Source organism: Rutilus rutilus (assembly GCF_951802725.1).
Source record: "Rutilus rutilus genome assembly, chromosome: 23".
Taxonomy (NCBI): Eukaryota; Metazoa; Chordata; class Actinopteri; order Cypriniformes; family Leuciscidae; genus Rutilus; species Rutilus rutilus.
Window position 1 is genome coordinate 24,086,621 of NC_140233.1, and position 25,244 is coordinate 24,111,864.

The window sequence follows — 25,244 nt, forward strand, 5'->3', positions numbered from 1 at the left end:
TATATTATGAATAAAATAAATATTACAATTAATATTTTTATGGAGTAAACTGTCAGGTCAGGTCATTTTCATTTATATAGCGCTTTTAACAATGTAGATTGTCTCAAAGCAGCTTTACAGAGATAAATGTATAATTTAACGTAAGATTGTTTTGGCTTTATAGCGGTTCTTTAATAAAGTTATTTTCCGGCTAAAGTTAGTTTTGATTGATTCGCTTCCGTCGCAACGATCATTTGTTTTTAAATTAGGGGCCGCCAAGACGACACCATTCTCTCTACACAGACTTTAAACGCGAACCTGTGAGAAACGCTGATGGCGTTCAGATGCGCATTAAGAACGGGTTCTATAGTTATGTGCGTTTGAATATATGTGTGCAGGTTTGGAATTCCCTACAAACCAAACCTAAACAAATTACTGGTGTTTCCTTATAGTTTTGATTCAGAATTTTATTTTATTTTATCAATTCGGGGTAGATACGCAAATTGAGTTTTCCCGACGACGCGTTATCTGTAGAGTGGGAAAGGGATCCTCCATAGGGAGAGACTAGTTGGCACTTCAGCACTGCGTTGACACCGGGTCCAGGCGAAGGTCCTTCATCAGATCTGGAAACGGCCTGGATCCGGCAGGCTGCGGGAAAACCTTGGGATAAACAAAGACACTAAAATTAGCGTAGATGCCATTCTTCTCATGATGTAACAAGTACATCAGGATTTATGGGAAGTGTTCCCGGTTCCAGCTGACCTAATCTATGCAGCCTAACATTGAATTATAGAAGTCTATAATGTATTATGTGAACGCTATGTCAAAGAGATGTGTCTTTAATCTAGATTTGAACTGACAGAGTGTGTCTGCTTCCCGGACAATGGTAGGAAGGCTGTTCCAAAGTGTTGGTGCTAAATAGGAGAAGGATCTACCGCCAGCAGTCGATTTAGATATTCTAGGTATTATTAACTGGCCGGAATTTTGAGATCGCAATAGACGTGAAGGAGTATAATGCGTTAAGAGCTCGCTCAAGTACTGCGGAGCTAAACCATTTAGTGCTTTGTAAGTAATCAGCAATATTTTAAAATTGATGCGATGTTTAATAGGGAGCCAATGCAGTTTTGACAGAACCGGGCTAATATGGTCATACTTCCTGGTTCTGGTAAGAACTCGAGCTGCTGCGTTTTGAACCAGCTGTAGTTTGTTTATTAAGCGTGCAGGGCAACCACCCAGTAGAGCATTACAATAATCTAGCCTTGAGGTCATGAACGCATGGACTAATTGTTCCGCATTTGTCAATGAGAGCATATGACGTAATTTAGATATATTTTTAAGATGGAAAAATGCGGTTTTACAGATACTAGACACATGACTTTCAAATGAAAGATTGGTATCAAAGAGCACACCCAGGTTCCTAACCGACGACGATTGGTAAGTTTGAAACTGTAAGTTTAGTAACCGTTCTCTAAAAGCAATCTGTTTTATAAAAGCAATCTGCTAAGGGCAATCTGCTCCGCTCCGCGTCGTGCCCCTTAGCTGTTCTAAATTCACTGTAAAATACGGCTTCGCGGGTCTTATTGCTTTATTAAATGTATAGGCAATTTTCGGACAGGCTAGCAATAGCAAGCTAGCTTTGAAAGCATGAAATCCCACCCTCCCTTCAGAGCATCTCCAAAGCCATGCCTCCTCCAAAACACATGAACATTGTAACGCAAAGCTGAAATGTTGTTGCCCAGAGCCAGAGAGAAAAACAATATGTGGTGTCAGAGGAAAAGAATAGAAATACCATAGAAATGCATCACAGATTGCCATCTTGTAATTATAGTAATTACGGTTGTGACATGGTGTAAACGCAGCATTTCTCGTTGTTTTGGTTCAGGAAGAACTGTTAAAGGCGGCTGCTGTTTGTTTGTGGCGCTCGTGACTTGTCTGTCCACAACTCTGCATAGCCTTACTGAATGCGTTGATGATGTGTGATGTATGGAAATACATGTGTTGACAGGCAGGTAGGACATCAAATCTTTGCATTCGGACTGAATGCAATTATTTGGACAAACATTTTTTGATCCTGAGACTTCCACAGACAATATATGTAATTATTTATTTTATATTTAGACCACTTCTATTATTGATTGCTATCAGGATGTAAAGAGAGTTTCAACCAGTATAACAAAAATGGTTAATGAAAAACATTGCCTACCTTACATTTATGCATTTGGCAGATGCTTTTATCCAAAGCGACTTACATTGCCTTTCAAGGTACACATTTAGCTATACAAAATTAGCTTTATAGACCTAAACCACTTTTTGTACCAGGCTGTAAACACATTTTTTCCAGTCGATGCATTGCAGTTTAAGTCACTTCAGTGTTGGATTCAAGAGAGACCGGAAGATTTCAGTGAAAAGGGACAGTGTGATGACAGTTTTGATGTATTTGTCCTTTCAATTGAGCTATATTAGAAAATCCAACAAGCTCTTTTATGAGAAAGATGACTCAGATATTTCTTGAAATGAGTCATTAGTTGTACTATGTTGTTCATTAACATGTATGTATTTTCTTGGTACTTCTTAATACTACTTGTGAATGATATTATGAATGTTATTACCTGTCTAATCTCAGGACTTTTGGACAGTAAAATGGGCAAAGAATTACATTGAAGGAGAGGCCTGAGCAATATTTATAGATCAGAATATCATATACTGATCAGGGTTTCTCAACTCTGGCCCTTGAGGTCCACTTTCCTGCAGAGTGTAACTTCAACCTTGATCAAACTCCCCTACCTTTAGCTTTCTAGTAATCCTGAAGACCTTGACTAGTTTGTGTAGGAGTGTTTAATTAGGGTTGGAGCTAAACTCTGAAGGAGAGTGGACCTCAAGGGTCAATATTGAGAACCCCTGATATAGATGGTAAGCTGGGCCAGTTAGCAACTAGAAACCACCCAGGGGTGCGTTTCCCAAAAGCATTGTTAGCCAACTATGGTCACAAGTTATTGGAGTGCTATGGGTTGGGTCCAAATTCTGAGCTCGGAGCACTGTCCTCAAACAGCACACCAAATACACATATTTGATAGTATATCTGATTATATGCAAGTGTGAACTGTGGTAAGAAGCATGGTTACTTGTTCGTATGACAAGTGGTCTTAAATAGTCATGCTCTTGAGCAAAATAAGCAAGCTAACATGCAGTACAATCTATATATTTAATTCCATTTCAATATTTTAGCGTCAACAATCGGCGCTGCTTTTGAAGAGTGCACATGTATGATGTAAGAGGAAACCCGCAATGAGTCAAACATCAAATAAAGCAAAACAACAGGGATAAAACATAGTGATGCCATGTTTGTTACAACAGCATCTCAAAGAAATTGCATTGTGGAGAAAGCAGCTGACTGAATGAACCGCATGTATATAGGAGTAAAACATATGCCAGCTATGGCATACTGGGTGTAAACGTGATTAAAAAAATGATCAGATCTTGAATTAAAGATCTAATTGATTAATCTGCAAAAGTTATTACTCCACCATTATGTGCATGGCATAATTAACGACAGTCGTATATTGTTGAAGCAATATGGTTAAAACGACGGATGTGTGACGGTTTTGGGAAACTGTAGCAGTGACTAGCTAGTTAATTTCTCTGACTATGCATTGCTCAATGGTGGTTGAGCAGTGAGTTGCATTGTTGTTTGGGAAACACTCATTTTAACAATGTTAAAAACACTTAAAACACCATAGCAACAGCCTGGCAACCACCCACAACACCCCATTTTGGTGGTGGAGAGCTGTGCACAGTCAAACATCGTCAAATGCAAGTAAATGTCTGCTTTTTAATGTAGTAAAATGGGTTACAGGCAGAGTTTTTCCAAAGTATATGTGTCTTGTATCTGGATCCCAAGATGCTACGAGAAGGGTATATTTTAGGGCTGAGCATTTGGGTTTCAAGAGACTTGTTCTGAATTTCGAGTACTTAAGATGCATCCAAAATGTGAGAAAATCTTGATTAATTCAGCTCTGCATGTGTTTGTTGTTCTTTGAACTTGCTGCATCTCTCTCTCTCTCTCTCTCTCTCTCTCTCTCTCTCTCTCTCTCTCTCTCTCTCTCTCTCTCTCTCTCTCTCTCTCTCTCTCTCTCTCTCTCTCTCTCTCTCATGTTAGCTCTATTCAGTATTAAAGGGTTAGCCGTGGGTTAAGACTGGGTTAGATTGATGCAGCCGTCATGGGCAAGGTCACTCAGAGAGGAATTCCACATCAGCTCTTTCTATTATGTGCAGTCATGTGGGGAAGACCAGGCATTTCACAGCTGGTGATCTCTCTTGCAAATGAGCTTTTCAATGGATGTGTGTTAGTGTCACCTTGAATGAGACGGTCATACTGACTGTGAAATGTTTTTTTTATTAATTAATTAATGAATTAATTAATTTTATTAAATGGTTACGCAGAATCATTTATCCAGATGTGATGATGCTTCTGCTGGCATTCTGGTACTTGACATGCTTGTTTTTATGGTTTGTTCTGGCATTGGTATTTCAGTTCATTTGTCATCTTAAAGAGAAACACTTTAATTCTTCAGATCATGGTCATTTACACTGCAATGAAACTTTGATGCATATAAATGTACAATAATTTTTCTCTCTTTTAATCTGTTATGCATTAACCTAAATTTGTTAATGGCTTATTAAAGGAGCCATAAGGGTAATTCTCTGTGTGTGCTGAGGATAATCATCTCATATTAATTTCAAAACATAAATTGAAATTGCTCCCAGGATTATGTGTCCTGCCACAGGATCGCTGTCCACACTGTTAGAATAATTGCAGCTCTAAAACGTTAACCTAGCCATCAACCTTTGACATCACTTCCTTGATGCAAAAGTTCACTTTGAGGTAAATTCCTTAAATATTTGATCATTTTTGCCCGCAGTTGTTCCACCCACATTTTCAAAGTGATATGGGAAAGTAATTATGTTTCAAACATTTAATACTGTATATGTGACTTGAATGATTGCATAATTAGAATTGAACAGAGCTGCCTGGAAGGAAGGAGCCATCGGGGGCCAAAAAGACCATCGAGCAAGACGAGCATATATCTACCAGAGTTAGGCTCTCCATTAGTTTCAATGTATACTTATTTTTCTTTGTCTTTGTCATTCTTTTGCAAGCAGGTCTACATACAATGAACAAATGTAAAGTATTTTTAAAGACCTTTTATTGCCACTTTAATCCTGTTACACCACATTCAGATATCATTACTTTCATACATATTAGCTGATAAAATGCAGGACTCAGCTGGGGAATGCTCCAAATACATTACCATATTCATATTAAAATGAGAGATTTTGAAAATGATATGTTTATATGTTGTTATGCATTTAAATTTTTTGGGGGGTTTCAAGTTGATTCAAATATCAAATATTCAATTTTTTTTTTTTTTATGTTCTATTTGCTAATGTTAATGCATTAAGTATAAAATAAACAGTTTGATCTAACAATAAACAACATATTTACAGCACTGTTAGTGTAAATTTGTAAACATACTATTGATCATTGTTAATTCATATTCATTCATAGATTAATGCTTATTTCTACAACTTGAAAAGTAAGTAAATATTAGTACATGTAGAAATTAACGTAAACCTGCATGGATTATTAAAATGTTGTCCACTGTTACTTCATGATAACTAATACAATAACTAATGGTACAAATTAAACCTATTATCAGATTTTCCTTATCTACTTTTTTATGGCCCATATAATGGAAATGATTATGTGTTCATCTTCTGTAACTGCCTTCTGTGGTATTGAAATGTAGTTAGTAAGTCCTTAATCTTTAGATGACCTTGTGAGTCAATAAAGTCCTTCCAGGAGTTATTTAATTACGTAAATGTAATACACTGGTTGTCCTTAATGTGATCACTATACATTTGCATTTGATAGCGTAAGTGAGTTTTACTGGTGTATTGCATTACAAGGTTTTAGGATCAGATTCAGATTAAACTGATTCTTGAGACATGGGACAAAATATATATATTATTAATAATATTGGTTTGGAGTTTTGGATTAATATGTGTCCATTGGTATTCATTCACACTTCAGTGCAACCACCAGCTACACAAATTTTGTGTTTTTTTATAATTGCTCAATGTGTCAATGCCGTCATATTTATATGCCTTTATATTTGCAAATAAATGGATATACATTTTCAAAGTGGAAATGTGTTTTTATTTTATTTTTATTTTTTACCCCAGGTCTCAGTTGTGTATTTTTCTTTTATGTTTCTCTCTCAGCAGGTATGCACAACAGCATCAGTGAGATTTTGAAGGAGAAAACGCTAAAGTCGTCCCGCCGCAGTTTGCCATGTCTGGCTCAGAGTCAGACACATCCTGAGAACCTCAACCACTTCCTGTCTGTGCCTCTGAGTCCTGAACCCAAAACATACAGTCACAGCGTCAGTGCCTCCTGCACACACATCATACCTCCCACAGGTGAGCATAGCAGAGCTTTTCTTAGTCTTGTTAGCTTATGGTTAGCAAGCTAACCTGTTAGCATGATAAGATAGCATGCCCTAACTAATGTAATAAACATAACAAACCCTTCAGTGTTTCAAACTCACAATCACAATCTCAATTCATAACTATTTTACCTTTTGGTGAATTAATTTGTATGAAATTAAAATCTGTTATCTATAATAATTATGCCATCATGGTGCATTCAAATAACTTGCAAGATGGCATAAAATTTGGCAAGATTTTTTTTTTTTTTTTACAAAATAAATAATAAAGAATAAACATCAGATTTGTTTTTGCTTTTTTATGGTTTTATTGACTTTATGAAGGTGGTATAAATTGAATCATTATATATTCTATTGTAATTGTACAGTACTATGGTAACGTACAGTAGGGTATGCAAGTTTTTGATAGTTTTATTGTAAATGAAAAAAATATTTATACATTCATTTGAACAAATTTGCCATTAATACTGTTGCTCAGGGAACCGGTGTTAAATACATAACCTAGACGTTCCCTTTTGAATTGGAACTTCAGCGCTGCGTCTTGGAGTTGATTATATGGGGAAGCAATACCCACTATGCCATGCTGAAGGGGTGCCTGCCTCACTAAGCTGTGAACATGCACGAACGACATAGCACTCAATGATTCTACAGAGCTTAGTCAGAGTCAAAAGTGCATCAATCCCAGGGCGCATCCTATGTGACCTGCAAAAGTAATATAGTAGCACTACTCCTAAGCCTGAATTTTCTGACCTTCCTGAAAAGCTTCTATGCTTCATAGCAAGGGAAGTCTCGGCAGTTACACCTGCCTCCCTCCCTTGCGGGACAGGCCTCAGCCAGAAGCCCAAGAGGAGGGCTATAATGGGGGGATACACAACATAGACTCAGTAGTCCTCACTAGCATCTCAGCTATATTTCTGAGAAGGTTCCTAGGGAGCGACTACTTAATGGACATAAAATATATAATGCAGTTTGTCCAATAATTCTCATCCATCAGGCTCTATTCCCAAATGAATCCATGGGGGCCCTACTTAACCACCACATTCAACTGAGACATTCAATTAGTATTACAAACTAATTAATTAATCAGTTTCTTGTTAGTTAATTGTAGTTAATATAATGTTAATATTGTGTTACTCATTTATTCCTTTGTAGTTATTAATTAATTACAGTATACTAAAGTGTTACCCATATTTCTCTTAAAGGGTGATAGTTGCAGGGCTTGACATTAACTTTTAGTGGTTTTCCAAAGTTACTAGCCACACAGCATTTTTACTAGCCACATTTTTGTTGTTGTGAAATTACCTGATAAAAGTGGACTATGGCGTGCTAAAATTTACTTGAACTAGATTTACAACCCTTTTAAATGTAAAACCACTGTACACACCCAAATCAAGACTACATAAATATATAACAATACAGGTCATTATCATTAGCTCTGATAAGGTTCTGTGTAAAGCTCCTTTTTTTAAATAAAACCATGTAGGCTATTATGTATTATATGTTGCCATATTGCTCCACCGGCATACGACATAACTCCAGCAGGGCAACTAGCTGTCTCTTCGATTCTTTGTTGTCGGTCACTAGCGACAATACTCATTAGGGCTGTCAAAATTGCTCAAAAATGACCTTCGAATATTCCCTCTAAAAAAAAACACATAGCTTATCTTCGAACTAACATCTGGTTGCACATTTTGTCAATGACGCGCATTACGTCAATAACAGGACAAATTAATACAAAGAGACATAACTACTTGTATAGGTAGTTTATTTAAGTTTAAACATATTTGACAACGTATTACCTACACGAAAACAAGTAAATCAACTAATGGCCAAGACTGCAGACCTCACTCACTCTCGCTCGCTCACTCGCAGGCACTCTCTCTCTCGCCCTCACCCTCAGCACCAAACGCGAATAGAGCGTCTGGCGCGAGTGTTAAAGACGCGTTTACGCGTGTCTGGAGGTCTTGCGGCATGAATGAGGCGTCACGCGCTCTGTGCAGTTTAAATGAACAACAACAATAAGCAAATGTTGAGTGCTGATCAAGAGTTTTGTGCAAGCAATTTAAGGTCGCGACTCTTATATAGCAGGCTTCATTCAGTGATTGAAACAAATATTATTAACATTAAAGGAGAACTCCGGTCAATTTTAACATTGAGCTCATTTTTTTGTACATTTGGAGTGCTGTCAATACAGAGAACAACGACAAAAATCGGTGTTGCCTACACCGAGTTATTCTATTTTTAAAATTTGCACCCTATTGACTTCAATGGGGCAAGTAGTAAGCCTGCTTTTTAGCCTCTTAACATCCTTTAAGTGTCATTACAAGTGCACAGAAAATGTGAGTGATTCCTTCCGAGTGAACACGGGTGGATCTGACTGCAGTAGATGTTAGAGATATTAATAAAAATGAAGTTAATTCAGCCAGCGCTCATACCTTTGTTTACATCCTGTTTTCGGTGGAAGGCCATAGTAATCGATTGTCGAGTTCACGCGCGTGATCATAGGTACTAAACCTATGCGCGTGAACTCGACAATCGATTACTATGGCCTTCCACCGGTGCAAATTTTAAAAATAGAATAACTCGGTGTAGGGAACACCGATTTTTGTCGTTGTTCTCTGTATTGACAGCACTCCTAATGTACAAAAAAATGAGCTCAATGTTAAAATTGACCGGAGTTCTCCTTTAATTTAAGTTTTACAGTACATAGAACCGACATTGAACGCTCCGAGCGAGCTGTGCTGTGGTAAACATGGAACTTTTCCTTGACATGAAACGGTAAATAATCAAACCAGTGGAAGCCTGCAGTGCATGAAACTGCTGTATCTACCTTATTCATGCAATATCTATTCAGTCAGTACAGTAGCCTACACTTCAGAAATGTTTCTGTTTAACGTTAAATAAAATGATCCCTCAGGCAGCGCGCCCACTCGCAAAGCAGACAGCCGCGCCTCTGCTACCGCGGGCGTTTTTCCACATTCGAATATTAATTTTCACCTTCGAAATTCTGTTTTTTAAAACTATTCGAATATATATTCGAATTTAGAATATTCGTTGACAGCCCTATGGGATTTGTAGTGTCGTAGTGTCACCCTTATTTCAGATGCCTTTTGAAAAGACTACAATTATTCAACCCGCCAAAGTGGCTAGTTGGAGTGACTGCGTTACCCGCCACGAGCAAAATCCATCCGCATTTGGCGGGTTGGCGGGTGTTAATGTCAAGCCCTGGATAGTTGCATACATTTTCCTCACAGCTAAGGCTAGTCACTGGTGAAAGGCCATATGGTGCCATCAGAACGTGGATGCAAAGATGGCATTATGCTGGTCGTGTACTTCCAGAGGTGTACTACGCTTGTCAAACAGTTGTCAGGGAGATTGGAAATGGTTTTCTTTAGGTGTTATAGACCTAACTGATTTTGAAAGGTTGGTTTTTGTTTGACAAAGGGCCTTGAATTTAAGCAATGAGCATAAAAAACTCCTAACACAAAGTTATTGATTTCATCACCAATATTTGTCCACTTCATCTTCTCTTCTCTGAGATTGCTGCTGCAGTCATTAACCCTTATTAGCTCTACAGATGTGTAGACAAGATCTTGTTCCAAGTGCTGCTCAGAAGTTCTAAGTGAAGGTGCTGGAATCATTTCCATGTGCTGACACTGCCGGAATCCTCTAAAGAACCGCATTACATTCTCCCTTGAGTTTACTACCACCCACTAATGGCCATCATTTGGATAAAATGCTGCTGCCAGAAGATCTTTTAGCAGAAGCACATGACTTGATGAGCTCAACACAACAGAATGAATAATGGATAATGAGATGGTTGTTCTAAGCCAGCTGATTTGAGTTATTCTGTGGCTTTAGTCCACATGCTCATACAGAGAATCTTCAGGTCTGTTTTTTGTAATGACAGTACTGAGGACAACGGTAGAACTGGAACATTAGCTGGGTGACTACAGACAATGATGTCTTATTCTCACTAAGGCTGCATTTGTTTGATCAAAAATACATTAAAACAGTAATATTTAAAAAAATATATAACAATATATAACAATATATATATATATATATATATTTGAGAGAGAGAGAGAGAGAGAGAGAGAGAGAGAGAGAGAGAGGCTGCATCACAAGTCAGAGATCAGATCGGGATCGGTAGCATTCAGGAATATACAAAATATATCAAGACCGTGACGCATATTAAAAGTATTTATAAGGATCATGTGACAGTAAAAGCTTGATGTTTTTATTTTAATAAAAGGAGCACTAAAGAAGTTTTGCTGTGGGTAAAAATGACAATTATGAAAATGCTAAAACAAAAGTGTCAAACTTCTTGCCTTATTCATTTCTTTGCCTTTACTATGAAAAGCCTACAATAAGTATTTATATTTAGTATGTTCTGTATATTTTGAGCAGTCTGTAGATTTGGAGTGAAAATTCAGGTTTGCGTCATTCGTCAGGTCTGGCACCAGATATATGCTACTTGCTTGCTCAGCCAATGCATTTTTTAGCTAAATGCCTTGTAGAACAGTCTTTCTCAACCAGGATATTCCAAGGACGCCCTAATAAGTCTTAGAATTATTTACATTCAGTTCTATTAAAGCTGCAGTCCGTAACTTTTTTGGGTTAAAAATTATGCAAAATTAAATTTTGAGCAGGTACATAACCAGCCAGTGTATAAAACTCTCTGCTTGCCTTAGCTCAATTCAAAACTGTAAACTTGTAAGAATGTTTTTTATTCCAGTGGTACTGGTGGATTTCCGCGGGAAATTTGAGCATGTCTTTGCATCATTACGTCACATGTGTACACATAAAGAAGGGGTCCCGACTAGTAGGCTATATTGCGTGTGAGGATGTTGGAGGTGGAGATTTATAGCCTTTTCACACAGCACTTGATATAAACTTAACAATTTGATGGCGGATCCAGAAAGGTTAAAACGACAATCACAGTGACAACTGGAGATTCACCCTTTGTAAAATGCAAAAGACATTGGACTTCAGACTGCAACCGCAATCAGACTGCAACCGGGCCCATGCGAATACAAGGATAAATATCAGAAGGGCATTAAATGTAGTCATGCAATGCTGATGTTGTTTTTGAATTTGCACGGTTTGAGGTGATATGATAAATGATTGTTAGATTTAATCAGCGCGATTTACTGCAATGCTTTTTTTCCCCTTAGTTGGTCATAACAAAAGTAGATGTTACTTACTTCCAAAAGTAAAATCTGTGATTGCGAATGACAGTACCCACACCGGCGCGGTGACTGACAGCCGCACATTCTCCTCAAAACATTGGATTCATCCGTGCTGTGCCGTGTCGAACCACAACCCACGTAAAGTTGATAATTCCGCGAATAACTGCAATTGCAGATTTCGAACAGAGATGGCGACAAAGAGGAAAAACTACGGACTGCAGCTTTAACATAATATTAATTAAAATGCACAAAACGATAAATAACATTTCTAAATGTTGTTTTTTTATGCACCAGATGCACATCTGTATTCATCACCATTTCATTTTAATAAGTTATTCTCACAGAACCCAGTGTTTCACTCTTTAACAGACACAGGTCAGGATGTCTATATGGAAGAGAGGGAGGCGGGTGATTTTGCACCTAAAACAGATGAAACACACCATGTCCAGCAGAAGCCGGTGTCCAGAGGAAAGCTAGAGGCCCGCACAGAATCCATACGGGTACAACATCTCCCTTCTTGGTAGCAACTGCTAAGATGCTACCAACCTATTGCTTCAAATCCATGCTTGATAATGAATTAAATCTTGAGTATAGAATTTTCTGAAAATGTAAAAAGCATGTCATCATAGTCATTAGTTAAATGATGAATGTAGACGTCAATTTGTAGGGCAACAGCTAAAAATCTGAATTCTTCTTCGTTTTTTTATCTATGAGTACAAAAATGTGTGTCGTAACAAGCCTTTCCCGTTTTTATGTTCTGCAACATAAATGACAGTTCTATCTCAAAAGTGATTTTTGACATTTCTGAGGGTTTAAGGATTAAATCTGAACAGTTCTATTGCTTCATATTTTCTAATAAAATCTAATGAAATAAAGACATGTTCTGATTGATTTCAGGGGAACACTTTAGAAAACCCCTCAGGATTGATGTTTAGAGATGGGAAGAAGCGTATCGACTATATCTTGGTGTATAAGAAATCCAGCCTTCAGGTGGAGAAGAGGTGCACGTTTGAGAGGAACCTGCGGGCGGAAGGTCTAATGCTGGAGAAGGAGGTATAGAACAATATTTTAACTAGATGACTGTTGTATTTTAACATCATTTGTTTGGATTGACTCTTATTGTCCTTAAGGAAAGAACATAGAACCATCAGTTCTACCAGAAAGACTCGGGAGGCAAGAGAACGTATGAATACGACTTATTTAACAGTTTGTATGCAAAATGAAATGTTAAAGTTCTTTGTCCGTAATCCAAATCCGGAGGGTAGAAGACACTTGCAGTTCCTGCCTGAAGATGAAGGCAGGGGCGGAGCCTACCCCAGATGGATGGACAGGGACCAACCTGGTGGTGGTGGGGAGGATGGGGGTGAACACCGGCGTCAGTTTCTGCGAACGTAGTAATGGATGTTAACCGGGCTTAAATGCTCCATATGTCGAGTGGTGATTGGAGTAGAACTTGCGCTAGAGCTCTCATTTCTTTTGACCAGTTTTGAATTCCAGTAGAAAATTTAAACACAAGCTCTTCTTCAAATTCTCCAAAGTCTTACTCTCTGCTGTCTGCAGGATGCTGACTTTTAATGCTTCCTGTCTGAAATGGAACCTCAGAAGTTAAACTCTTCACAGACAGCCGCTCTGTCTCTCCTAATGTGATGTGAAGACAGGAAACCTGACTCATAATTGATTCTAATAGAGTCTGATGTTAGCATGTTGCTACGGTAACTATGCAATATTCTAATAAACCTAATAAATACATATTGTTGCTAACTACATTTTGGAATAGCCTTCATGTAGCAATTTTGCATTACAATGGTGCCTACATGGGCAGCTCACTAGGTTTTAGAACAAAACTAATGGCTATCAGGCAAGAGACAAAAAGGCAGGGGCGAAGCCTAACCCTGACGGATGGACAGGGAACAACCTAGTGGTTGTGGGGAGGATGGAGGGGAATGTCAGCGCCATCAACTGCAAACGTAAAAGAGAGAATTCAGTACTTATATACTCCAATGTTCAAACAGTGATTGGCCAGACCAAATAGTCATGAATGAATGAATGATGTGGCATTAGTCTTCCTGGTAGAACTTATGCTAAATCTATAATTTCTACCAGAAAGACTCAGAGGACAGGTGAAAGTTTACATGGTATTTATTCCATAAAGCATCCAAATCGTGCAGATTGCAGATCGATGCAGATTCGGCAGGTCCTGCCTGAAGATGAAGGCAGGGGCAGAGCCTACCCCCCAAAATTAAATTCGAAATGATACCCACCAATTGAGGCTTATCTTAATTGGAATTCCTAAAATAGAACAATCATATGACAAATTAAGGAATAATAATAAATATTTATAAACAAATGAGTGTATAAGCTATGGGCATGAGATTCCACGTTAGGCAGATTAACACACAAAGACTATGGTGTTACTTGAAAAGCCACAATAGGTCAATTTTGAGAAGGGCAGCGATAGGCCGGCTTACAATAAACAATAATAGTCAGTCTTACCTGATGACCACAATAGGCCATGTTATGTGGAGGGCCCCGATGGGTCGTTTTATGTAGAAGGCCCTGATGGGTTGTGTTATTTGGAGGGCCCCAAAACCTTCATTGGCCTTTAGCACACCTTACATCACAGGGGAGAAATAAATATGTTTCCTCCCTCTCTGCTAAACCCTACTCCTTCAACCCTCACGGACCGCCAGAGAGGGATATATTTCCTAAATGCTGAGACCTCACTTCTGTATCTTCTCTACGACCACATCACAGGTCAGAGCATAAAAGAGAAAGGTTTCTCTTTCTCCTTATCACAGATGCCTAGTAGCCATTGACCCCATGCACTGTCCATGTGCTTTATGCACAGATGGCTATATGTGTGGCTTACACAGCTTTTTTTAGGACTGCCTCAGTAGATATTACCACTCAATAGGTAGGCCTGGTATCCCCGCAACATCTGTGTCCCAACACCCTCCTCGCCGCTTATGCCTTGCCATGAGCCTCAAGGTGGTAAAGCAGAGGAGGCGACTCATTCGATAACATCTGCCTTGAATCTTCCCACCTGCAACCCCACGAGAGAAGCCAATGCGCTGCTTCACAAGATGTGGGGCCTGACCCACGAGGTGCAAATACTTGACTCTCACCCCACAAGAAAAGAGTCAAGCGAGAGGGGAGCTCCCTCACTGTGACAGTGAGTGCATTCAGCTCTCTCCATAACCAAACATGCTCGCTCTACCAAGACGGGAGCATTCATAGAGGTTGCAGCACTAGGGTAGAGAGCTCGCAAGCAACTCTTCAACCGGGGCACCCTCACATATCACTGCTCACACAGCCCCTCCACATGCAAATGGTTCGACTACATGGGAGACAATATAGGAGCTGAATACAGATTCCTCCATGTTCTTGATACTATCTGGGAGGAATAAAAGGCTCACAGACTTATATGTGTGGCAGCGGAGGAGGCGTATTAGTAACATTTGCTCGTTTTATGAACCAACATGAGAGCAACAGAGCTAGCAGGAGAAGCCCAAGTTCCCCATGATCAATCCCGCCCTGCCGCCTCGGAACCACAAGGTGCAGAAGCTTGACTCTCATCCCCTAAGAGAGAGTCAAGCAAGGGTGGAGTTTCCCACAGTGAACGTATCAAAATGAATGCATTCAGCTCCCTCAAGATCCGAACGCACTCTGTGCAAACACTTGATTCTCATCACTCTAAAGAACTGATGACGTGTAATCCAGATGCCCTTTTGTAAGCTCAGGCACTCCATTTGACATCATCGGACTGTGTTCATTATTACAAGTTTGTGTGTCTTGTGTGGTTTCTTTGGTAACCAGTGTTCTATATTAGTAGCTGAACACCTGAACTTTACTTTATCAAACCTATGTTTCTTCTCCCAGATCTGTCATACTATTTTTATACTGAGCATAACTCTGGCACTTTTTTTTTTTTTTACCTCTACATCTCTTCTGTAGGTGTGCTTGCAATGTCGGAACATAACTTTTTCCAAACTTGCTAACAAAATTGGCTTTTCCCAGTTCTGCTACTTTTCACATATGGAGTCTAAATAAGTTTTGACAACAAGGTAATAGTGGAATGAGGGGCTTAACCTTCAGGAAATGTTGATCCCCAGATGTCAAAGTAATTATTATTTTCTTTTTTATTATTTGTATTTGTTCTGATAAAAAAAAAAAAGGCTCAGAACCATGTTACCACTATAGTTACACTTAAAGGTACACTATGTCATTTTTGGCCCTCTAGGGGCATTATCTGTTTAACAATCTGTTCGAGATTTAGCGTGCTCCATGGCATAACCTTTCTCACTCATTGTGACAACTAAACTATGGCACTCCCACACCATGCATGTGTCAAAACTGCCAGAGCATCTTTTCTCTATTTACGGATATGACGAGGCATGTATGCAATTTCCCAGGAAAACCATCCTGCTAGGTCTAAAATATAAACACTTACCACAGTGAATCAGTGAAAGACAAAAACAGATATTGGAAGGATTAATGATGTATTGACTCATTATATAAATTTTGTTAATTTTGAACAAAAAAAGTTACATAGTGTACCTTTAGGTAACCAGTGAGATGGTTAAGTAAGGGCTTGCTAGTTTGGAACCAAATGTTTATTTGTATTTATAAAATTATATTTCTTATAAATACATTTACATTTTTGAGATACACGCAAGGAGGGGAGAGAATCTAATGAAAGAATTTTAACTGGTTGTACAGACATTAGATGTGTTTAAAACTAGCTACTTTTCAATGTTAATTTTAGGTAACAATTCCTCTCACAAATGCAAAAGCTTGTTCTAAATAATATGAGATCCAAATGCCATGGGAATCTGGTACCCGGTTGTCACGTTTGGTGGTTGTAATGAACGCACGATGATTGGAAAATATACAATAAATAAGCCCCCTCGTCCCTCCAGCTTAGCCTCAGTTAGTTGTTCCTCTGTGTCCGCCACAGACTTCCGGGTCTCTGGATCCGCCTCAGCCCTCCACCCCTTCTGCTCCACTGGGCTTCTCCTTCCCTCTGGCTTCCCAGTTGTACTCACTCCCTCCATCTTTGCCTGGTCTGCCGAGCCCCCATCTCTGCCTCGGTCCCGCTAGCCAGCAGCTCCACCTTGGGCCTCTACCCACCCTGGTTCCGCCTCTGTCAGTCGGTCTCCGGGTTCAGACCGGGCATTCAGCCAAAGCCCCACCCTGGCTCCTCCCACCATTAGCTCCACAGTGGTGTCTCTCTCCATGACTCCTCCTCCTTCCTGTCCATCACCAGCTCCACGCCCTCTTCCAAAGCCCCCTCCCTCCACACTCGAACTGTCAATTACGACGAGAGGACGTGCCTTCCGGGAGTGGGGAGTACAGTTACGGTTATGGATTCTTATTCCGATATTTCCTTTTTTTTTTGTTTTAGTTCCTGTCTCCCTGCTGTTTAGTTACGGTTTTCTTGGTCTCTGATTATGTCCCTGTTTGTTTCTGTGATTAATTATCATCTATCAAGCTGTATCTTATTTTGTTCATGATTATCCTGTGCATATATACTCTGTTCAGTTAAATTCTTTTGTCGGTTATTGTGGGTGCGTTTCCAATGTATTCCTGATTAAAGGTCATTCTAGTTCATTCTTCGTTGTGCGATTGTTTCATACACAAACAGAGTAATCAGCATAACTAAGAACAGGTGAGGAACTAATGAGTAACTATGTAAACTATACCAGAAACACAGGCAAAATGGGAACAGCGAAAACAAAAACAAAACACAATGAATCTAAACAGAACTAAATATAACCCTGTCTCCGGTAACTTACAACCCTGTTTAATTATTAATATTTATATTGAATTTCATACATTTTATCTATTGAATTTAGATGTTTACTTAATTACATTTTTGCATCTGAATACATTTTAAAACTCTGATTTGTGTAATTAAGACATCTCATATGAGATTAATAGAAAATAATACCAATTTTATAAATTCATATTTTTGATCTTCTGAATTTGACGATCAGCATTTTCTGAAGGTTGAATGCCTCTTTTACAAAATAAAACAAAAAAAACTTTCAGACAATATTTGGTACCCTCTTTTTGAGCAGAGTCTGCTACTAACCAGCTAACTAACTAACTAATCAAGAAATATTATAAAACCAATACATTTGAATTATATGCCTATATTTATAATATGCTGATAATGATTTGTCTTTCACTTTGACAGCCCTCATTAACCAACAGTGATATCCTGTTTGTGAAGATCCATGCACCATGGGACACGCTGTGTAAATATGCAGAGCAAATGAACATTAGAATGCCCTTCAGGTAGAGCTCATTGTCACTGTACTGTGCTAAACTTCATACTGTAAGTAAATTCAATGTGATTATATAATGTATATGTATTTTACAGGAAAAAGTGTTACTTCACAGACTGGAAGAAAAAAAATATGGGAAGGTAAGATAATGCTGGTAGTTCTTACTGTTCTGTGTTTCCACAAATATGGTTGGGAGTTAATTATTTCATTTTATTTGCATTATAGTCACTCATTCAGTACTTCTATTTTGTTCATTTACGTGAATTTTAATTTGAGTCAAACTGTAGCTGTGGGGAATAAAGATTTTATTAAGTTAATTAGCTTGATATTTGTTGTGCGTCTCAGGGACTAAATCAGGCTTGATTTAATTTGCATAAGAAAAGAAAACTCTAGAAGGGACTTTAAGTTTGAAATGGAGAAACTACTATTAAACTACCTGTTATTTTTTAAATATTGGAGACAATAACACATTTTTTTGACAAATGCAAATGTATCTCTCCAGTCAATTTCAGCTGAGATTTCGTCAGTTGAAAAGCTGGCTACCCAGGAACCCTATGAAACTGGATAAGGAGGCATTACCAGATCTGGAGGAAACGGATTGCTATACCGCCCCCTTCAGCAGGGCCAGAGTGCACCAGTATGTTCCTCTTTCATGACCTTGTTATAATCAAATCAAAAAAATGTTTTCTCGAATAATCTCATATAGGCCTACTTTATGACAGAACAGGCCTACTTTATTAATAGAACAGATGCCATTGCATGACACCTTTTGCTTTCTGGAAATATGATACTGCAATTAGATAGCTGAAACCACAATTCTGCAACCTTCATCAACCAATGAACGGAATTCAGCCTCAGCTGACCCTTTCATGGCAGATTTTATGATGGAAGCACTTTAGATCATGTACTTGATGTACTTGAACTTGATGACTATTTGTGAGTGCACTGAAGTCACTGCTTGCTGACATCCACTTTACAGATCAGAGATCATTTTAAATGCATGACCTCATAACTGACTGTGTCCTCGGGTAAAATAGTGTTTTGTTAAGGAGGTGCTATTAGTAAGGGTTTATTTGAGGATAGAGGTTTTGTGTGCACAGAAATGTTGGAATTGGGCAAGCAGGGTTTAATCTTTCTTTTCAAAACTTTAAACAAATAATAGATCATAAAAATATTTAAAAGAAACTTTCTGCAGAGTATCACTATACAGAGTTTTTGACAGCAGCAAAAGGGAGAATCTCATGAAGGTTTCAAGGAATATTTTTTTTTTTGCATATAGAAAACAGTATTATTTATATAATTTATTAACATAGCTTTTATTTAGAATTGTCTTTTATTTTTATAGTTTTATTTGTCATTTTCCTTTTAAGTAGTTTTGAACTGTTGTCATTTTTAGGATTAGGGTTATGGTTCTATTTAGCTTTAACTTAGTGTTACTTCTTTTTTTCCTGACCATAAATTTAGGTAGGGCAGATTCTGGATCTTAGTGCTAGTGTATGATTAAACATTTTGTAAGCTTTATATTCTAATAGCTGAACACATGCATACACACTTTTGGCAGAGGTCTAATGTCCTGAGTTCTCTTACGAGAGGTTCTCTCGTATTGCGTAAGTGGCTTACGCTACGGGTAAAGTCATCTTTTCTCGAGATATGAAGCCAAAAAATTATCCTTAATTTTGTATTTATTGTCATCATTGGCTGCTCTGCAACAACTGCAGCAGCCTACCACTGAGCCCTGCGTGACTTCACAAAGCGCCCTCACGCGTCACAGCCCGCCAGATTGGGGGGTGGCTTAGCGTATAAAAGGACGGGTTCGGAGGCTGCTTACCTGATTTTTCATCTCTTCAGCGAAGCCCTTCGCATCGCTGGATCTTTGAGAGAAGCAGCCGCCGTCGAAGCAAGCGACTAGCAAGCAGAGGACAGCATCTGAGGAAGCCGGTCGTTTCTCGCCGCCTTCAGCCATCCGTGCCTGCCTTTGCTATCCGCCGACTATATCCTTTTGCTTCTGCTGCGTTTTTTAATCTAAAAGAGCGCGAGGCGTTTGTTGCAAAATGCCTCGCATTTCCTGTGGCTCTTGCTGAGCCCCGCTCAGTGACGGAGACCGCCACGTGATCTGCGCTCTCTGCCTGGGTCGAGAACACGCAGCCCTCGCTCTGTCTTCGGGAAGCTGCATCCACTGCGAAGAACTAACAATGGCGATCCTGCGGGCTCGACTTGAATTGTTCGACGCTGAAGCTGTCACTCCGCCTGTCTCTGCTGGGCCGCGCAAGAAGAGTGCTTGAAGTGCTCGCCAGAACCTTCCCCTCGAGCCTCGCTTTCTCCTTCCCCGCACTCCCTCCCGGACGCGCAGTTGCCGGCCACCGCCCTCACTGCTGCCGCCTCAGGGGATGAAGCGGATGTGGACGCCATAGGTGACAGCTGTTCCCTCCTGGCCTCGGATAGTGAAGAGTGGTCTGGATCTAACCGTTCAGGCCCCGCTTCGCTCCAGGAGTCCGGCCAGACTCGGGCCAGCGTGGACGCGGAACTTCTTCATGCCCTCACCAAGGCCGTCGCCCAACTCAGCCTTGAGTGGTCACCGCCTGAGGAGCCCGCACACAACAGGCTCGACGGGTGCTTTCTGCCTAGCCGGCGCCAAACGCCCGCCTCTAGGTCAGCACCCTTCCTTCCGGAGCGCTCCACGCTGAGCTCTCTAAATCGTGGAATGCTCCATTCTCCGTGAGACTTCGCTCCTCTGTCTCCTCGACGCTCTCCCAAGTGGACGGCACCGCCGAGAAAGGATATAAGTCTATTCCTCCTTTCGAAGAGGCGGTAGCAGCGCACCTTTGTCCGCCCTCTGCGGGATGGCGTTCAAAGGCTGCCTTTCCGTCTATAGCCTGCCGGGCCACTTCAGCTCTCGTCGGCCGCGCTTTTGCCGCCGCTGGACAGGCTGCTTCCGCCCTGCACTCGATGGCAGTTCTCCAAATCCTCCAAGCCGATCTCCTCCGAGAGTGGGACGAGAAAGGCTCGGACCAAACTGTCATCACGGATTTCATTAATGTGCATTGTCCCTATCAAATAAATAAATAAATAAATAAAATTTACGAAGCTCGACGGACCTTTCCCTTCACGCTACTAAGTCCGAGGCCCAGGCTATCGGGAGATGCATGCAATGGGAATTATGAAAGACCGCTGTATCGATAAGATCAGATGTTATCGGTTCTGCTGTCTGTAAAAGAGAAACTAAGAAAATACACATACTATTTATTATTGCTATAAATACGTTATGTTGCAAATTCTATCTCGCCAGCCATTTCTATATCATTGTATTTCTTGTAGATATGCCGTTAATTTGTAAATTAATATACCTTAATTTGCTAAAATTATACTTAATGGTCTTAAAATAGGCTTTGTGTTCTTAAAGCAGCATTTGCTAGCACTTTATTTTACAGTCCTGAAATTTTTATTCTGATTCCTTTCTTTTGATTTTGAGGTGCAACATGACCTGAACATGTTCTTGATAAGTTCTATGAGATTCACCAAGGAAAAGAAGCCATTCTTTAATGTATAATTATTTGTCTGTATACTGAGACAGCTGGGTGTAATCCACACAATCTGCTCTGAGCTTGATGTGTTGGGTCAGCTCAGCTGCAATCCTCTCTAATTTGATATTTACAGTGACATACTAAATATCTGAGTTCTGATCTCTAGGCTGCTGTAGCATATTAATCTTTACTCTATTCAGTAAAGTAGATGAATGCATGCAACCTACTACAGATTTGTGTATTAAAACAATGTACTTTATTTTCTTTTAGCTTTACCATCAACAACAGAGAGACGTTTTTCTCAAACTCAACCAGAAGCAGAATAGTACATCATGTACTACAGCGCACAAAGTATGAGGACGGGAAGTCTAAGATGGGTAAGAGGTCAGCTTAATCACCCCTGAAACCATCTTCATCTAACATGTCATGCACATATTTTTCCTCGCTCCAGTCTCTATTATCCATCTATATCATATCTCACACATCATCTTTTTATTCAGTATTTTTTATTTAAAAAATAATAGTCATTTACAAAATTGGTTAAATTGCAAATAATTTATGTTAAGGTTTTTTTTCTTTTCATTTGGCTCAGACAAACAGCTTAAGATCATATTGAATTGTGACATAATTTTCGTCATGACATAATAATAATAATAATAATAATAAAAAGAATCACTTAATTCCCAAGAAAATGATGTCAAGAGGCGGTCAAATGATAGATAGATAGATAGATAGATAGATAGATAGATAGATAGATAGATAGATAGATAGATAGATAGATAGATAGATAGATAGATAGATAGATAGTAGGGTACTTAAAACACTAAAATGTATTTTTTTTATGAAATTCAGACAGAGTTCTAGGACATGAATCTACATGAATCTTTGTCAACTTTCTGTTAGTAAATATTTGAAGAGCTGTGTTATTGTTTTATCTGACCTACAGTAACCCTTTGACTGTTTTAACTGAATATGGCTTTCCGCCGCTAATCTTTCTGTTAGTCCTCTTATTTTAATGTCACGCTCATGCCCTTCTTATTTGGCTTTCTTGTCTGCCTACTCTTGTGGGTTTTGGCTGATTAAAGCTGGTCTTGCAAGTTGGATTTTCATGTTAATAAATTAATAATGACCGCCCACTCGCTCAGGCCAGATCAGACTGTGAGAAGAACTCTAAATCCCCCATAAATCCTGCTCAATCATGCCACTGCAGCTCAGTTTAATGTCCTAGTGAATTCAAAACATCGGCAGCAAATGAGACATTGTTAGCAAATCTGGCTTTATTAAACCTGAGAGTTTTAATCAAATGAAGCAAGGTAATAGCCAGCCAGCTCTTTGTTAACCGAAATCTGTCTCCATGTAATATGCTTGGTCAGTAATGCATGTTTTGTACTCAATATGAGGCTCACAATACAAACTATTCATAAAAACTTCTCAGGTTACGTATGTAACTTGGTTCCCTGAGAAGGGAACAAGATGCTGCATCATGGTTGTTGACCCTATGGGAACGCCTTCAGTGTGTGCCAGTGTCTGAAGCACATGGAAAATCACACCAATTCTATTGGCCGACAGTGGTCAGGTGATTAAGCGTAGAAGCGTCATTAAGACCATAAGAGTCCACCTACGTCATGGAATTCCCAGATTCTGTTTACTTGAAGAAGCTGCGCAGGCATGCGTGAAGTATGGCACAGCAACGTAGTGTCTCGTTCCATCCTTAGGGAGCATTCCCTTCCTGCGTAACTTGAGAGACATTCCCATTTGTGTGAACTCAATGCTGCGCCATGGTTGCTGATGCTATGGGAACATTAATTCCCTCGCCACCATACTGAAAAATGCCTGCCTAAAAAGATTGTTAAAAGTATATACAAGCACAGATCCTGTGGGCAAGCAAAATAGATTAACCCAACAGGACCTGGAAGTCTAGGGTTTAATCCATATCCATGCTGTAAAACCCTATGAATGTGTGTGGAGAGGCTGCCCTGCCACAGCACAAACATCCTGCAAATATGCACCCTTGGATAGCACCTTAGAAAAAGCCATACTCCGAGTAGAGTGAGCTCTGATGCAAAAGCCAGACCGCGTGCCTCATTGGCAAAAGAAATCGCATCAGTAATACTGTGTGACAAGCACTGCTTGGTGGCAGCAAAACCTTTGCTGCACCTTCCAAACAGACCAACAGTTTATTAGATTTACACCACAAGCCCGGGTGGTCAACATAATTCCTAAAGGTGATGATACACTGAATAACAGAGACACCTTGAGATTCATAAGCTTCTCTGAGGCTGACACCAAAAGCACAATGAGTGCAAGAAGCTAGAGACCAGGGAAGCTCCCACAGAAGACGTGGGAGGTGAACGTGGCAAGCCGAAACACCAGCCCTGATGAAAGACGCTCCTGCAGGAACTCCAACCGGGCAGTGAACTGGGTCCAAATGGTGCTGATCGCACCACAATGCAAAGAGATGCCACTTCAGGGGATATAACTCCTTGTAGAGGGAGATCTAGGGTTACAAATGTTCTCACTAATCCTGCTTGAGAGACCCGAATCTATGAGCTGATCACTCTCAGGGGCCAGCCCGCAGGTTCTAAATCTCGGGTCAAGGGTAAAAGATAGAATAGCCTCAAAATTCCCCAACAGCCGAGGTGTCGGGACTTCTATTTCCTCAGGTGCCCGAAAGGCAACGACGGTTTCTCAGACCTGTCTTCGCCCTAAATGGCTGAGATTGTGTGTGGTGCCCAGGCCCTCAGTCCTTGTGGGGGGGAATATGGGCAGCCACATTGGCCTTAGCTAGGGCCAGGCCGAGGCTGTCTGATTGAGGCCTCCGGCCCTTGGACATGGTGAGGGATAAACTGCTGAAATGCTGTCATTTTTTTTCTTAGCCGCCTTAAACCTGTCAGTAATAACGTTGCCGAACAGGCCAGATGGCGATAATAGGGCATCTAGCAGAAAAGGTTTTTACCTTTTCCTTTTCTCGAGACTAAGACCGGTCTTGAATTCAACACTACAATTTCATATCTTCTTTTATGTTCTACAGGATAAAAAGAGAAAATACAGTTTTGGAATGACATTTGGGTGAGTAAATGATGACAGAACTTACATTTTTTTGGTGAACTTCACATTCCCCACATTTATTTCAGACTTCTGAAAATGCTTATGAAAATTTCAACCAAAGATGAGCCTTCTGTCATAATTTTCTCACTCAGAAGTCATTCCAAACCAGTTTGCTCTTTTCCATTCACTTACAAAGAACGAGGACTTAAGATTTCATGCTTAAAGACAAAAAAACAAAATGGCAGTTTCAAAAGTGTGGTTCATTCTTGAGTGTCCCTATCATGCTATTATAAACCAGTTTCATTTATTAAATTAAGAATGATCTTACTCTAAAAGCGATGCATAAAACACTGTAGGCTTACGTATAAAATAACATCACTGTCTGTATAAGATAACCAAAGTAATGTTTTGAAAAACACAGGTCAGTCAACAATGATAAAAGTTTTTTTTCTTTTTTCAACTATTCCTAGTTATTCCTAGTATAACTTTTCCCACATAACACACTTGTGAGACGACAACTGAGTCATCGGTGAAGGATGGCTCCTGAGCATTTTATACCATTTTGTCTATAAAGAAATGGCCATTTCTTCATCCACCCATTTGTATAAATCCATTTTTCTTTTTAGTATTCCAGTCCTTCACCACATACTCATCAAAGCCTTAAAATTCCATTCATTATGATCAGCACTAATCACATTATAAACATCA

General features: G+C 39.6%; 1 protein-coding gene across 9 annotated transcripts in view; it reads left to right on the top strand.

The window, feature by feature from the left end:
- ano3 (anoctamin 3) overlaps window positions 1–25,244 on the top strand; it is a 123,379-nt gene that overhangs the window by 23,542 nt on the left and 74,593 nt on the right. For 5 of the 9 annotated variants that reach the window (XM_084397046.1, XM_084397048.1, XM_084397052.1 and 2 more), the window contains exons 2-8: window positions 6,262–6,459; window positions 12,047–12,177; window positions 12,575–12,730; window positions 17,877–17,977; window positions 18,063–18,107; window positions 18,470–18,604; window positions 21,759–21,865. In XM_084397046.1, the coding sequence (XP_084253172.1) occupies window positions 6,262–6,459; window positions 12,047–12,177; window positions 12,575–12,730; window positions 17,877–17,977; window positions 18,063–18,107; window positions 18,470–18,604; window positions 21,759–21,865 (873 nt within the window). The remainder of the gene's footprint in view (window positions 1–6,261; window positions 6,460–12,046; window positions 12,178–12,574; window positions 12,731–17,876; window positions 17,978–18,062; window positions 18,108–18,469; window positions 18,605–21,758; window positions 21,866–25,244) is intronic. The other 4 variants (XM_084397047.1, XM_084397049.1, XM_084397053.1 and 1 more) reach the window with 1 other exon arrangement.